We start from the raw sequence: 15,065 nt of genomic DNA on the forward strand, positions 1-15,065 counted from the left end.
TTTTAAAGTAGAAATATGAGCATTAAATTACTTTTCCCCATTCTTTTTTCAACCAGGGCGACATGCCAGTCCTTTTTTTTTTTTTAAACACCTTTTCTTTTTCTTGAGATTCAATTAAAAGTAAGAATCTTTGCTATTTTGGAAGCAGATATGAAGTCTATCTTTTAATACACCAAAAGAAAGATTTTAATCTGCTATGGAAGACAGCTTCCCAAACACACTTGAACAATAACTTCTCACTTTGCCTCAGTTACATGTTGGGACCGTCAGCCAGAAACTTCTATCGAGGAAACTTGGAGCGTGTTGAAGTTATAGATCCCAGCAAAGGTTTTCGTAGCCAGGGATTTTGTCTCTGTAACTCCGCTTAGCTTTTAGGACATTTCCCTCTACTGAAATCCAAGAGAAACCAAGAAAAAGCAGTTGTTTAGTTTGGAAAAAACAATTAAAGGTTTAAGTCATTATTTCCCCTCACCCCTTAATAAATAATTTGAGAAATGTCCAAGGATATTTAGAATCGAGGAGTGTGCAAATGGTCTCTTGAGCATTCAGGAATTATTTTAGCAATAAAGTAACGAAGAACAAGCATAAAATAACTTTAGACAGATGCAGAATATTTCAGAGGATTTTATTTTGCTTTCCCCAGTAATACTTTTGTTGCCCATTACTTATAAAAGGGGGGGAGGTGGATGGAGTCTGAATGAGAGTGACCTTTAACACCTCACCTGACCCTCACCTGTAGAGTGAGCATTCCTACAGGAATTTCCTCTTTTCAGAGGCTAAGATATTAACCTTTACCAAGTGTATATTCTTCTTGTCTGTGTGTCAGTGTCTTTAAACGTGATACATTCATCTTTCCTTTTGGATTTTTTAGAATGATTTGCAAATGTAGCAGGCTACAAACCAGAGAGAGAGAGAGAGAGAGAGAGAGAGAGAGAGAGAGATGAGGAGGAAGAGACGGGTTGGGGGTTTGGATGAAGGAGGTATTTTTTTCCCTTTGTAGGGAGGAGAACCTAGAGAAAAAATATGAGGTTAAAAAAAAAAAAAAAACTGGAAAAGCAGGCTTATTGGCAATTTGCCAAACCCTAAAAACCAACCCCTTTTTCTGCCAAAACAATACTTTAGCAAACCTAAAATAATTGCAGGAAGCTCTTTTCCATTTTAAGAACTATTACCTGAGGGAGGGAAAAAGAGGGGATTTTTAAAAGGCACCCTTCTAGAGGTGTCCCAAAGGGACGGTAATGATAGCTTGTGTCCAGTTCTGGGCACGCGTTTGTGTACCCGAAGGGGACATCGCTCTAACATTTTTTTTTCCTAAAAAGAAAAAGATGTCACAGCTAAACCACTGTTGTTTCTGAACGTGATAGAACTTTTTCTATGGCGTCTGTGTTCAAACCCACTAGTTTCACAGTCCTGGGAGGGAGAACGCTCATTAATCTCCGCCTCTCTTTCTCCAGACAACCCCCACCCCCCAAATCCGGTGAATCTTCTGTGTGAAATATTTCTCTACCACCCCGGTTCCTGAATGCCATCGGACTGAAGCTGCACAAAGTTTGCATGATTTTGTGCATAATTACCTCTGCAGACGATCTATTCCCACAGAAAGCTTCCTTGGAGAGATTATAATGCTTTCGAGCCGTACCGCATTTCAGAGGGGGGGAAAAAAGTTACCTAGGAGGTCCGACTAAAAATAAATAAATAAAAAATTTGCATACATGCAAATTGGCCCCCAGGCCTTGTCTCAGGTTCTCTCCGTGCCCACGCCGCGAACTTGGGGGTCCCCGGCCACCTGGCAAAGTTGCCCAAGTCCTCCCCCGAGGTCCGCGAAGGTCTGCGGCGGGAGTTGGGGGATGGGGATGAGGAAAAGTAGTTTTGTTTGCTTAAGCACATCCTGTGGCAGCCTATAGCTGCCCGGGAGTACAGACTGTAACTGCTCCTCACTGCGTTACCCAGTAATGCGCTGAGCTTGGACTGGGGGGCGGGGGGGGGGCGGGGGGCAGTGGGACGGGAGAGCCAGCAAGCCAGGGAGCCAGAGAGGGAGCGAGCTAGCGAGCGCGAGCGGCCGTGGAGACTCAAACCCGGCTGGCCGCGCGGCGCCGCAGCCGCCCCCTCCCTCACGCACCCCCCCCCGCCCCCGGCGGCGGCGCGAGCGGGCGGCGGCTGTGCGGTGCGGTGCAGAGCGGAGGCAGAGGCGGGCGCGCGGGCAGCTCGCGGGCACCCGGCCGGGCGGGCGCGGGAGCGGGAAAGGGTGCGCTATGCCTTTAACGCCCGCGTACAGTAGACATGTATAGTGGAGTGTAGGGAAACTCTAGGCGGGGTTAAAGTTCAGCTCATGGAGCGGCAATAGCGCTGGCTGGCTGCAGTTGAGCCGAGTTGGAAATGTGAACGCAAGAAGCAGGCTTGATTTTTTTTCTCCCCCCTTCTCTCTCTCTCTCTCTTCCTCTCTCCCTCTTTCTCCTGTCTCACCCGCACTCACGCACACCTCCAAACCGCACACCCAGACGCACACGCACACCCCACCGCCCGGCAGTTATGTATTCTCCGCTCTGTCTCACCCAGGTAAGCAGCTGTTTGGATGCGGAGGGTTGGGGGAGGCGGGTGGCGGGGGCCCGAGCAGGGGCTGGGCAGGGGGTGTCCGGGACCGTCGCTCCGGCTGGGCCCGGAGCATGTGTCTTGGTGTGTGCCCGTGTCTGCGTGTGTGTGCGCGTGTGCTCGTGGGGGTGGGGAGGGAGAAACACAGCTTTAAGAAAGTAACTTTGTTTCCATGCGGGTGCATTCCTCTTGCACGGCCATTTGTGTGGGCACATGGCTAATGGCGCCCTCTTATTAATGCGTTAATTAATATCGGGGCGATAGACTGCGGATCGGCGTTGTTTTCGGGCGCCCCGCACGTGTTTCAGCGGCTTGCAGCCCATGACACGCTGAAATCTGGACTCAGCGTTTCTGCAGCCGGGAGGCCGGCTCCTGTAGTTCCGCGGCGCCCGGGGAGGGGGCCGCCGACGGCGCCCACCGCACACTCCGCACGCTCGGGGCAACTGGAACCCCTGGGTGCGGGAGAACTCGGGTCCCCGCGCCCACGGCCCGCTGCCAGAGCCCGCGCCGCAGCGGCCTCCCGAAACTCTTACTTTTGTTTATTGTTTGTCAGCCTTTGGGGTCCGGCCGCGGGTGGGACGCGGGCCGGCGTCCCCCGCCTCGGCCGGGACAGCGCCCCTCGGACGCGGGCGGGAGGCTGTGAACCGTCACCCTGGGCTCCACGGAGCGGAGCTGCGTGGACGCGCGTCCCCCGCACCGGCCGGGTGGAGCCTGCGTCCTCGTCGGTCGTCTCCGGGTCGCTTTCCCGAGTGAAAGTTTCGGTGCCGGGACGAGCCCACGCTGCGCAGGGCGGTGAGCGGCGGAGGCCGCGGGCCGCGGGCCGGGAAGCGTAGGGCGGAGTTGGGCTCCCCGCCGCGAGCCCAAGCGGCGGCCCCGGCCAGACGCGGCTCTCCACGCCGCCACCTCCCGCCACTGCCACCGCCGCCACCGCGCGAGTCGGGACGCTCCGCGAGCAGGACAGGGGCAACTTTTCCCAACGAGTCAAGTCGAAGCCTGGGTCTCCTCTCGCCCCACCGCCCCTCCTGTCCATGCCCTCCCTTTCCATCCCTCTCGTCTGCACCACCCCCAGGCAAAATATTGCTACTTCATGGCTCCAAATCTGGTCCCCTTTGAATATATTATTTATTTTCTTTGACTAAAAGGCATGAAGTCAAAGTGATTTTGCGCTGAAAAAAAGAATTGGAAAAAAAAGCATGAGCCTTCCTACTGTTTTAGTACATTGCGATCTGAGCATTAATCACCTACATGAAGTTGTATGCTTCATAAAAAATGTTTCTTCACCACTCCCTTAAAAAAACCTGCTACCACTTCTTGCCTTCATTTAGCAGGAGATAACGGTTTAACCGGAACAATTTCTGGAAAGCTAAAAAGTATCAATAGTTTTGTCTTTCCTCTCTAGATTCCGGATTTATTTCCCACATGATATCCCTTCGTATTGCAATATCTAACTGTATAAATACCGGTATTTGATCTCAAAAGACTTTTAAATGCATCTTTTATGTTGAAATGGTCTGTTTGGGATTTAGGCCTAGCATTAATAATGGATAGCAGGTTGCTTTTAGTTATTGTAAAAGTTTTTTATTTTTCTCTAACAAAGTTCCAAAGTTCCTATTTTAGTAACTTGTGGAAGTATGGAATGAAACTTTTCCAACCACTCTGGCAGGGTTCATAATTGCATATGGATAAGATGTAAATGTCAGATAATTTGAATGAGTTACGATTTACAGTGAAAATGCTGAGATTCAAAGACTGAAGTTCTAGCTGGCAAAAGTTCGCAGCACAGAGAACTTGTAGATACCAGTATGCTGCAATAATAGGATACATTAGCGTCTTCTGAAGGGAGCTCTCAAAAGATAAATTTATATTTTAGGATGATGTATATAGGAGGCTACCTGTGCATACATGTAGGCCCAGGGCATAGTTAGGTATTTAACAAAGTCAGATTATCTTGATTGGTGAGCTATTACCACATTAAGAAAGTTTTGTTGTTGTTTTTTTTAACATATTTGGCAGTATGATTGATACATTCACTAGGCCTTCTTCTAGAAATACCACTAAGAGAAATGCTTACTTAGTGTAACAGTTTGTGAAAAAAATGTACACTATGGCAAATGAGGGCCATATATTTTATGATTTCTTCTTTTAAAATTTGATTTACAATTTATTTAACTTGCTGGAATATTTATAGAGCTTTAGAGCCAGTTTTTAAAAAGAAAAACTTAAGTAGCTTATTGGTCATTAAAGAAAGTCCAGTAAGTAAGCACAGTGATAAAAGTACTCTAAATGAAAGAATAAACTCCATATATGTGTATGCAATTTTATAAACTATCAGAAAAATGCTAGCCATCTTATTTTAATATATAGACGTAACCAAATCATGTACCTGGCCACAGAATGATAACATAGTAGAAATTTATAGGTGAACCTTTGAGTAGTCCCAGAAATATCAGCATTCTGTGGTTCTTAAACTTGGCTTCCTTACCAACTGATCAGCGTTTAAGGTGCTGATTCAAAATCTTGTCACTTTTGAAACAGGTTTTCAGGTTTGTTTTCATTGGTGGCCTGTAACTTTCTCTCCGAGTACATATCTAAAACATTCTTTGTTTTCTCTTGAATATTTTGAAATATTACATACCTTATGGCTATATGTACAGCATCATTATTTGTAAAGGCATACTATATTTTTTAAACTAAAATATGCTATACCTGGACATTTCCTACAAGTAAATGATATTCTTTAGGTCTGATATCCTGGAATATTTCTAATTGTGAGTTGAGGAAGATAACTAGCACTTTAATTGTGTATGTGAATAAAGTTATACAAAATATTGTGCACTTTTATTGGCACATTCTTGAAATCTTTGGAGAGTAGTAAGTTGTAAATACTTCTGATGCAAAATTGGGGACTTAGATTATGCTTAGTGATTAGTTGACATAGTTGGCCTCATTTAAGGATTTCTACCATGAGATATGTGGGCATTTGGTTGGCAGGTAAACAGAGTCCTCTTGAACACGAATGAACGCAGTTCTTTGAGAAGCGTATTGGGAGTATCTTTAATCACTTAAATGCCATGTTAGAATGTTTATTTAAATATTTATTATTAATAAAGTTTTTTAATAAGATAGAATTTTAACATAAATATGAATTGTTTGGAGCTGTATTCTTTGCATTATAAAATGAGGCTAAGGCTTTAAAATGATACCCTCCTTTTGGTGGAAGCTCACTTTGTAGTTAAGGTAGACTTTAGGAGTTCTTTGCATAATGCCATTACAGCCTTGGTCCTTAGCATGTCCTGTGCATATAATAAAATCTGTCAATGTGAAAGACTGTTGCAAACCCCCAGTTTATGTGTTTTAGAGCATTTCAAGGATGAGCTAAGAATTTAGTAATGTTTAAATGTTTTGCAGTGTGACATGTACCTTACTAGATAAACTGTGACTTGAAAATAGCCCTCCCTCCTTCCATTTCTCTCTTCTTCAGTATGGCAATAAAAAAAATTTTCAAACATTAGAAATTTTGAAATGCTAGTGGTTTTCTGATAAAGAATAATATAATTCTTTTATTTTTCTCTGTTACTTCTTCACTTAAAGAATGCTCCCATGTTATAAAAGCTGACTTCTTCTTGGATTCTTTTGTTGAGAAAGAGCAAAGCTAAACTTGATATACAGATCCTGATAATTGTTCAGAGAGGAAAAAATAAACGTCATTTAGTGAAATGATTTATTATGGATTATATTATTATATACTTGAAAAAACAAGGATATGTAGTGTTTAGATGATTGATTATAATTTAAAATACTTTAACAGACTTCACTGTTAAAATATTTTACCGATTTTAACCACTCAGTTTATATTTGAACATTTAAAATTTTAATAATTGCTTTCATAGTAATAATATTTTCCAATTTCTATATTTAGATGAATATTATGAACTGAAAAAGAAAGCATTTTATAATATTTGTCTGTCCTGTACCCTTAAAAAAACTCCTTTTCTTACAGTAATTTATTTGAAAGTAAATAATTTATCTTTTGGGGGGTTGTGCGGTTGAGAGAAGTTATGTAAGATTAGTGTGGGTTGGTTAATCAAAAGTTAGATGTACTCAAAACCTTTTTGGAGGTTACTGTTTAATTTTTCTTTAATTTAATTTTTTTATATTTACTAAGAAAATGTCAAACAAAGGAATCAAATATCTTCAATGAAACAAGAAAAATTTAAATATTTTAAATTCAATTTTATTTTCAAATTCCTTGAATTTTAAGAGGCTAGCTACCATGAGGCTTTTCCTGGAGTCTCATAAATGCTGAATATACCAGGTTCTCTCTTTTTTACTGCAAGAGAAAACCTGAAATACTGTTTTCGAAAGTTAAATTATTATTCTGTTTTAGGGATGATTAATACTGAAGGCATTTCACAATGGTATCAGTAAATTAAATGTATTTAGTTGCAACACTATTGCCACAGTGACGCATTCTGTTTTCTATCTGGCATGTACGCTTTTCTTTGTTTTTTTCCCTTTCCCCTCCGTTTTTGTTTAATTCTCATAGTATCAGCAGTTATGTTTTGGAAATGGATCTTTTATTTTAGTCTGATGAATATCAGACTCATCTTTTCTTTTGTATATGGTCCCTGACATACTTTTCTGTTTTTGACCAAAAATACTTATGTGCAACTGTAATACTTAAAAAAAAAAATTAAGATGTTACCAAAATGGCTAAGAAACAGATCGGATTCTACATGCAGTGTTTTTAGAGGGGAAAGTCTTTATTTTCATTGATCGCGGAGATGATTTTTTGCTCCTAGACTTCCATAAACATTGACTGGCATCTAAATGTTTAGGATTTGCCAATCTGGCGGCTGAACCCTGGCTGTACGACAAGTAGTGAGGTCAAGGCTGGAGCAAAAATTAGATATTCCTTCCTTGAATAGGTTTAAGATTATATATTGTTATAAGTGTTTGGATAAACGTTACTATCTAAAGGACTTGCGACTAAGGCCTAACAGAACCTGGGACACTTTGGTAAATATACCAAAACATTTTTAAATTTAGGCAATTTTCTTCTTTCTCATTTGTGAGAAATGATACAGGTGGTTTCTTTTTTTTTCCTGTAGGACTTCCCATAGGGATTCTATTATAAGATTTTGATAATGTAATCCTTGCATCAAATTTCAAGTGAAATAAAGATTTTTTTTTGAGGGTGACCATCTGAAGAAAAGTTGTTTCTTTTTGTCTTCACTGTATTCATATTTTTGTTTTTGTTCATTTCCCTAGGATGAATTTCATCCTTTCATCGAAGCACTTCTGCCCCACGTCCGAGCGTTCGCTTACACATGGTTCAACCTTCAGGCCCGAAAACGAAAATACTTCAAAAAACATGAAAAGCGTATGTCAAAAGAAGAAGAGAGAGCCGTAAAGGATGAGTTGCTAAGTGAAAAACCAGAGGTCAAGCAGAAGTGGGCATCTCGACTTCTGGCCAAGTTACGGAAAGATATTCGACCCGAGTACCGAGAGGATTTTGTGCTTACAGTTACAGGGAAAAAGCCTCCATGTTGTGTTCTTTCCAACCCAGACCAGAAAGGCAAGATGCGAAGAATTGACTGCCTCCGCCAGGCAGATAAAGTCTGGAGGTTGGACCTGGTTATGGTGATTTTATTTAAAGGTATTCCGCTCGAAAGTACTGATGGCGAGCGCCTTGTAAAGTCCCCGCAGTGCTCTAATCCGGGGCTCTGTGTCCAGCCCCACCACATAGGGGTTTCTGTTAAGGAACTCGATTTATATTTGGCATACTTTGTGCATGCAGCAGGTAAGTGTGATGGTGAGAAGTCGTTCCAATTTCTTGTGCGTGTTTCTTTCCTGATGACCTCTGTATATGCTGGGCCATTCCTGAACGCCCTAAGTGCCAGGCCATGTACATACAGACAGTGTTGGTTGCCAGAGGTGGGCCAAAGTCAGAACAGCCCTGCTGTCTGAGTTGCCACCTTCATTCAGATGGAAAAGTGTAGCTTTGAGAGAATTCTCACTCAGTTGACCTTTTTTTTTTTTTTTTTTTTTTTTTTTTGGCAAGTAGTGTTATCAAAGGTGTTGGGTAGTCAGTTATGTGATATATTTAAATTACATGTTTTTGATGATGGATGAAAGAAGCCTCATGAAACATTTTAATATAAGGTATATTTTAACTGGCAAGTTATCTAGTTGAAAAGCAGTTGGTTTGGTAGTGAAGTAGTATTTTTAGTTGTGTTTCTTTTGGGAGTGTTTTTAACCTACTGTGGCCTCTTGAACCCCTTGCTAATTAAGAAGAGGTAAGATTACTATCAAATTGCTGATCATTTATGAGGGAAAAGAATTTACATTAATACGCTTTGTAGCTTTGTGTTTAGGAACTTTTAGTGTTCTCTAAACGAAGGGAAAAAACAAACCAACTCTTTTATTGATGGAGAGGTTAACCTTAAAAATAAACAACCTATATAGTGCTCATGAGTGCATCGAGAAATCCATATGGATAATTGGTTTACTGAGTTGCTTTGATTTGTAGTAAAATTATTTGTTTCAGAGCTGATTTCAAGGCATGTTTTACCTGTGCATATTACAGTGTTCAGAGTAGCATTCAGGATAAAACTATTGAGGATTGGATAAAACAATGCATTTTTAGTTTGTTGCTTTCATCTTGTTTTAGACAAAAGACTTACTGTATTATGTGAAGGCTCAGATCTTGTGTAACTTGTTGACTTTTTATATGTACATATCGGTCTTGATAGATTACCTTCATGGCAGTTATTTGAGCCAGCAGATTGTTTTGGAGTTCATATAATTACATATTTTTTCACAAAGGAGAGAAAGATGTTACCTGTAAAATCAACACTATACTGCTTTGCAAAACATTTTTAATTATAAAAATGTAAGCTATTTTTTAAAGAAGTCAGCTGAAATCTTATTCTCTATTATTTTTCTCAATGTATGTTTTAGAAAGAGAACTTTTGTTATCCATCTGTCCTTACATGAGGAACTGGAGAAATAACTTTGCAAGCATGTCACATCATTATTTGCATTCTGTTGGCAGGGATGGATGAGTATTTTAGAGGATGTGATCTGTAAGTGTTTCAAATATTTGGGGTCTGAAAATATATAGTACTTAATTATAAGAAGTGCCTGTTGCTTAACCAGATTTGGGTGGCGAAAATGAAAAGGCAACACCTCTCAAATGACCTATGAACAGGAAAAAGTAGTCCTTTCTTAATCCCTTTTCCATTCTATTGTTGTTACTTTGTTTTGCGTATTGCAAAAGCAATGTTAAAATTAAAAGAAAATTTATTTGCATATGTAAGTGGAGATTCTGATAGGGAAAGGCAGGGTGCAAAAAAAAAAGTATGAGTGTTCTAAGTGGTTTCAGGTAGCACTCTGTAAAGTGTTGTGTTTAATTTTTTCAATATTTAGAAAGTATGTAATTTATAAATTATAATGAGTGCTCTAATTGGAAATTGAGGGTGCTAACAGGTAATGCACATCATGGTGTGTACTTCCTTACAAAGTAATATCAAAATGAAATACCTGTTAGATTTTTATCGGTGTGAGCAGCATCTATTCTAAGTTTTACATGTAAACATTTCCCTTAGATTTAAGAGATGCCATTACTTGCGTTCTGTTTCGTTGTTGACATGGTTTCTGTGCTGTTGCTCCAAATCCTGGAGCTAACAGTTGCTGGTTGTTTCAGTATTTGAAGGGTGATGTTGGTAAAATGACATGTAGATGGTTGCTTAGGAGAGGTAGCATCCTTATTGCTTATGAAAGATTTATTGGCAGCAACATGGATCAGACTACCTTTCGGTTTGGTTTTCCTGATGTATCCCAGAATCCCTTGTTAGGCCTGAACGCCAGCCAAGTGCTGGGCCATTGGCTTTTACCAGAGCACAGTAATGGCTGCTTCTCTGTGCACGCAATACGATGATTCTAAAAGAAAATATTAGGGGCTTTTTGTCTGAAAATATTTCAAATTCAATTGAAGAGATTTAGAGACCTGTTACTCGTGGAAGGGAAGCTGCCAATACAAATATGAGGTAGACTGGTCAACTTACGTACAACTGATTTGACAAGCATCTGTTACAATACTGAAGATTGGTAAACACTAAACAATGTTTTTACCTCCTTAAAAGTTCTGAGAACTTGCCAGTATTGGCAGGAGGCAGAGACTCTGAAACATGCTTCAGGAATCATGCCAAAACCATTGTGGCCTTTTCACCTATAGTACACTCCCTCCCCCCATTTCTTTTAAAATGTTATATATATTGTTTTCTCCCTCTAAGTCTTCTTTTTTTTTCCCTAGATGGCCACAAAAATGAGATCTTTTTTCTTTTTCCTTCTAAAAATGTGTGGTGCAACAATTATTGCTTTATTCTCCGGCCTCTTCTTTGGTAGGAAGTTGAAATCTTAGAACACTCATGTAAAATGCGGGAAGCTAATGTGAATCAATCATTTTTTAAAAGCAGAGGTGATTTATTCTAAGACATATTGAGATGCTAAAATACAATACATATATTACATTTTAATTTTTTTTCTCTAAATCTAGTGGCAATCAAACTGTGTGAATTTTGTGACTGATAAAACAGTAACAAGTATAATGAAATTGGAGTGATTCCTAAAGCCTGAGGATTTCGTCTTGTTAAAAGTATAAAAGAGTAAAATCATTTTATGCCCTTAGTTTGGTCTCTATTTGAGTCGTCCTTCCCCATGTATCATATGACAACTTGGAGATATTATGGTATTGTGGCAAATGGTTTTCTTTGTGGGCGTGTAACAGTAAAGCTAATTTATGACCAGTCTTTACCAGATGATCTGTATCAGAATCTACAATATACCCGGCACGTGGCAAGGTCACAATTTAAGTTGTTAAGGTCATAACCTTAGCCACCAGGCATTTGACCTTTTAGATAAAGTTAACCTTTGTTCATTAGTAGGCACTCAACCGAGAACTTTCTGGAGAGGTTTTTTTTTTTTTGAAACTGCTTCTGTATAACTTCTGGTAATGTAATTAGATTCCGGGAAGATTTTTCAGTTGAGTTAGTTAAATTTTATAACAGGTTAGATTTTTTAAAAGAATTTGTCTCTTGGATAGTAGTAGGTTGCTGTATCTAGGCCATAGAATGACAGTGTCACAATTTATTTTGGATAGTTATCACCTGCTGTGGGGTAGAATGAAAGCTCTGAGGCAGCTGTGTGGAGATGTTTAAAAACCAAAATTAAACAAACAGAGTTATGTTTAATTCAACTTGTGCTAGTTTTCAAGTGGCCTCGGGCTCACAATGAGCGTCTTCGCTTTTTGTGGATGAGATATTTTCTAAGATTGGAAATATTTTTCATGATCTTAAAATTCACATTGAAAGATCAATAAATGACCAAACTTTGTCAGGTAATTGCTGTAATTGTCAATTAGCCAGTGACAGAGAAAACTGAATTTATCCGAATGGTAGCACGAGTATTTGGTTTTAAGGTACAAGGTGAACGTTTTAGTACTATAGTGACCGGTTGCTTTCATGCTCCCCCTATTGCTACCTTGATTTAGCTTTGGTTAGAGTAGGAACCGCAAAGGTCTCATCACTCAGTGACAGAGCTGTTGCAGTGTACAGTATTGGGATTCTGGTACCTGTCCTGTAAACCTGTACAGCAGTATTGCTGATTACCACATCACCTGTACTGTATTTGTTCACATAATTATGCTTGCACAAATGCTCATCTTAAATTATTTACATTACTGCAAGTTTTGCTCTGATATGTCACATATTATTCCATTTCAACAGAGAGAGAGAGAGAGAGAGAGAGAGAGAGAGACACACACACACACACACACACAGACACACATTTAGGTGCATTTTAGTTTTATTTTGGCTTCATGATTGCCATTCCTTCATAGAGTAATAGAGAAAGCCGTGATATGCAGATAGGCCAGATGGCCATGTTGACAGGTTGAGAATGCACTTCCTACTGCTTCAGAGCAGGTGTAAGATTAGGAGTGTCTGTGTATGAGAGAATGTGTGCTTCGTGTGCATGTGTGTGCACATCCAAGCTGCACACACAGTGTTGTTTAGAGCAATGAGAACTGTCTTCTTCTTCTTTTTAAATCTGCTACTTTAAATATTGTGCAACTATAGGCATAAGATTATCAATGCATATAGAGTAATCATAAAACTTTTAAAAATAATGTTAGATTTTTATTGTTTATTATTTTTATGCCAAATTAATTGCAATAGTTTTTTAATTCTTAAGTAACTTAACCATATTAGTTTATGGTAGTATTGCATATCTAAAATACAGTCCATATATATGTTAGCAAGTATATATATGTATGTGTTTATGCTCAAGTCTAGTACTAGACATTATGTAATTAATTTTTTCAGTACTTTAAAAGACTCCCTGATAGGTAGTTGTGCAGTTAGTTTCTGTGATTTGTAATGATAAACTGTTCAGAAAAAGGAGGAATAAGACTAACATACAGTCATATTTAAAATTAATAAAGTAAGTACAACCCTATCTCAAATTCTAACTCTAACCTTACACTAAGTTTATGATAGATTTTTGTGGCCAGCTGATATACTATAAATTATTGATATATGCACACAGTTTTAGAAAACTTTTATCTTTTTACTTGTCTTTCTAATCTTTAAAGAATATAGCACTAACAATCAACAAACTTGAGATAAATACGGCTTTTATATCCTTGAGTGTTTTCTGTGTAACTTGAGGATAGTAACCATATCCTTTATCTAGAATGTAGTAACAATATCCTTTATCTGGAATGTAGTGAAAAAGATGGAAACTCAAAGGCAGAGAACGTATAGGAATAAGGAGAAAGAGTTGTTCTTGAGTAAACCTATGAACGGAGGAGGTCAGCTCACTTATGGCTAAGAAGCTTGAGTGTTGGTGAGAAATTTCTCAATGCTGCTGGCTTGGATTTGCCTTGTCTTCTTTTCCACCCAGTGATGAATAGTATTAATTTGAACCTATTTATGGCTGGTGTGGGAGAAACCACAGCCTTTGTTGTGGTCACTGCTGTACACAGTAGGACTGGGTGTTTCACTTGGTTAAGGCCTCAAGCTGCTTCCAGAAGACTCAGAACAGCCTGTTGGCTTTTAAAAACTTGCACAGAAGCAACAACAATTCTAATTGCTCACAAATGTTAATATAGGTTATTGAAAACAATATGAGGATTAGAATAGGAGGAAAAAAAATCATAAAATACAGATGGAATGCAGTGAATGTGCTAAACACTAGTTTATTACCATTTCAGCAGCAATTCTGTCCATGATTATTTAGAGGTTAGATCTTGCTTTTAAATATATATATTATAAATTGTAAATCCTTGGGAGGTGGGGTAAGGGAGAGAAAGAAGCTAGGTGGAGGAGGAAGAGAATGAATGAACTGGAATGCTTTGTTAAGAGAAACATAAAACCGTGAACTTAATCGCAAATGGAGATGCTCTAAAAAGTGTTTTGGTTTAAGTAATGACTGTAAGAAGATCCTGAGCGGCAAGATACCAAGAGGAGAATTTTATAATCCATCTCCCCACAATTTTTTACATAGTTTGTTTCAGACTAAAAAAACCCATTTGTGACCATCAGTTTCTGTTAAGATTTTTTAGAAAGAAAAGTTTCACAAAACTTTTTCACACTTAGGGGTCCAGTTGGGGACACTGTGGCATGCATAAACTTGAAAAGGGGCTGCTATTCATTATTATTACCATTTTACCCTTAAAGGTGAAACTTAAACTGTTGTCAGCTTTTTGGCTGTCTGCCACTGAGGCAACTCTAAGATGCAAATGACTGATCCAAACTGTAGTGTCCCTAAACTTAGTGAGAATCCTCTAGCTGATGCGAAGACAGAAATTACTTTTCCCCCTGGGTTTCCCCCAAGTATTAGAAAACAGTGCTGTGGATTTTGTTATGATAATTCCACAGTGTAAAAGTGTATTTTATCTAACAATTTGTCCTCCCATTGTAGTGAAATAAGCATGGCTTATGAGGCAAAGAAGTAAATCCAAAAACGAAAAATTGCGGCAGTTCCATGGCAGTGGATATTCATTGCCATTCTGTTTGTGAAAAGAAGCTGAATAAGATAAAATTGAGAGAAAGAAGTTCATGTGTGTTATGTATTTTGGCAAATGTTGGTCTTCTTTAACATGTTACATATTACTTATCCCAAACCCAGAAATGATCAGGATGATCATAATAACTGGAGATGGAAGTGGAACAGCTTAATTTTCCTTGCGAACTTTAAAAAACTTATTTCTCTTCATGTCTTTTGCATACCTTGTTAGCGGTAGATATTTCGGACTTTGATCAATTGAGAGGTGGATGGAAGGAAGGAAGGAAGGAAGGCAAATAACTTACTGAGTATCTATTTTATGGCACAAGCACTGTGCTAAGTTTTGCCCTACGTTGTAGCTTTCTTTTTTCTTCTTCTTTTTTTTTTTGAAAAACTTCATAGCAATA

The 15,065-nt window shown here is 39.3% G+C and overlaps 1 protein-coding gene across 9 annotated transcripts in view; it reads left to right on the forward strand.

Moving 5' to 3' along the window:
- Positions 1-2,131: 2,131 nt before the first annotated feature.
- Positions 2,132-15,065, forward strand: part of NFIA (nuclear factor I A) — a 383,075-nt gene continuing 370,141 nt past the window's right edge. For 3 of the 9 annotated variants that reach the window (XM_066376425.1, XM_066376429.1, XM_066376434.1), the window contains exons 1-2: positions 2,134-2,556; positions 7,861-8,392. In XM_066376425.1, the coding sequence (XP_066232522.1) occupies positions 2,530-2,556; positions 7,861-8,392 (559 nt within the window). In that variant the 5' untranslated portion in view covers positions 2,134-2,529. Of the gene's footprint in view, positions 2,557-7,860; positions 8,393-15,065 lie in introns of all 9 variants that reach the window. The other 6 variants (XM_066376430.1, XM_066376431.1, XM_066376428.1 and 3 more) reach the window with 4 other exon arrangements.

Source organism: Saccopteryx leptura, chromosome 3 (genome assembly GCF_036850995.1).
Source record: "Saccopteryx leptura isolate mSacLep1 chromosome 3, mSacLep1_pri_phased_curated, whole genome shotgun sequence".
In the NCBI taxonomy this organism is placed as follows: domain Eukaryota; kingdom Metazoa; phylum Chordata; class Mammalia; order Chiroptera; family Emballonuridae; genus Saccopteryx; species Saccopteryx leptura.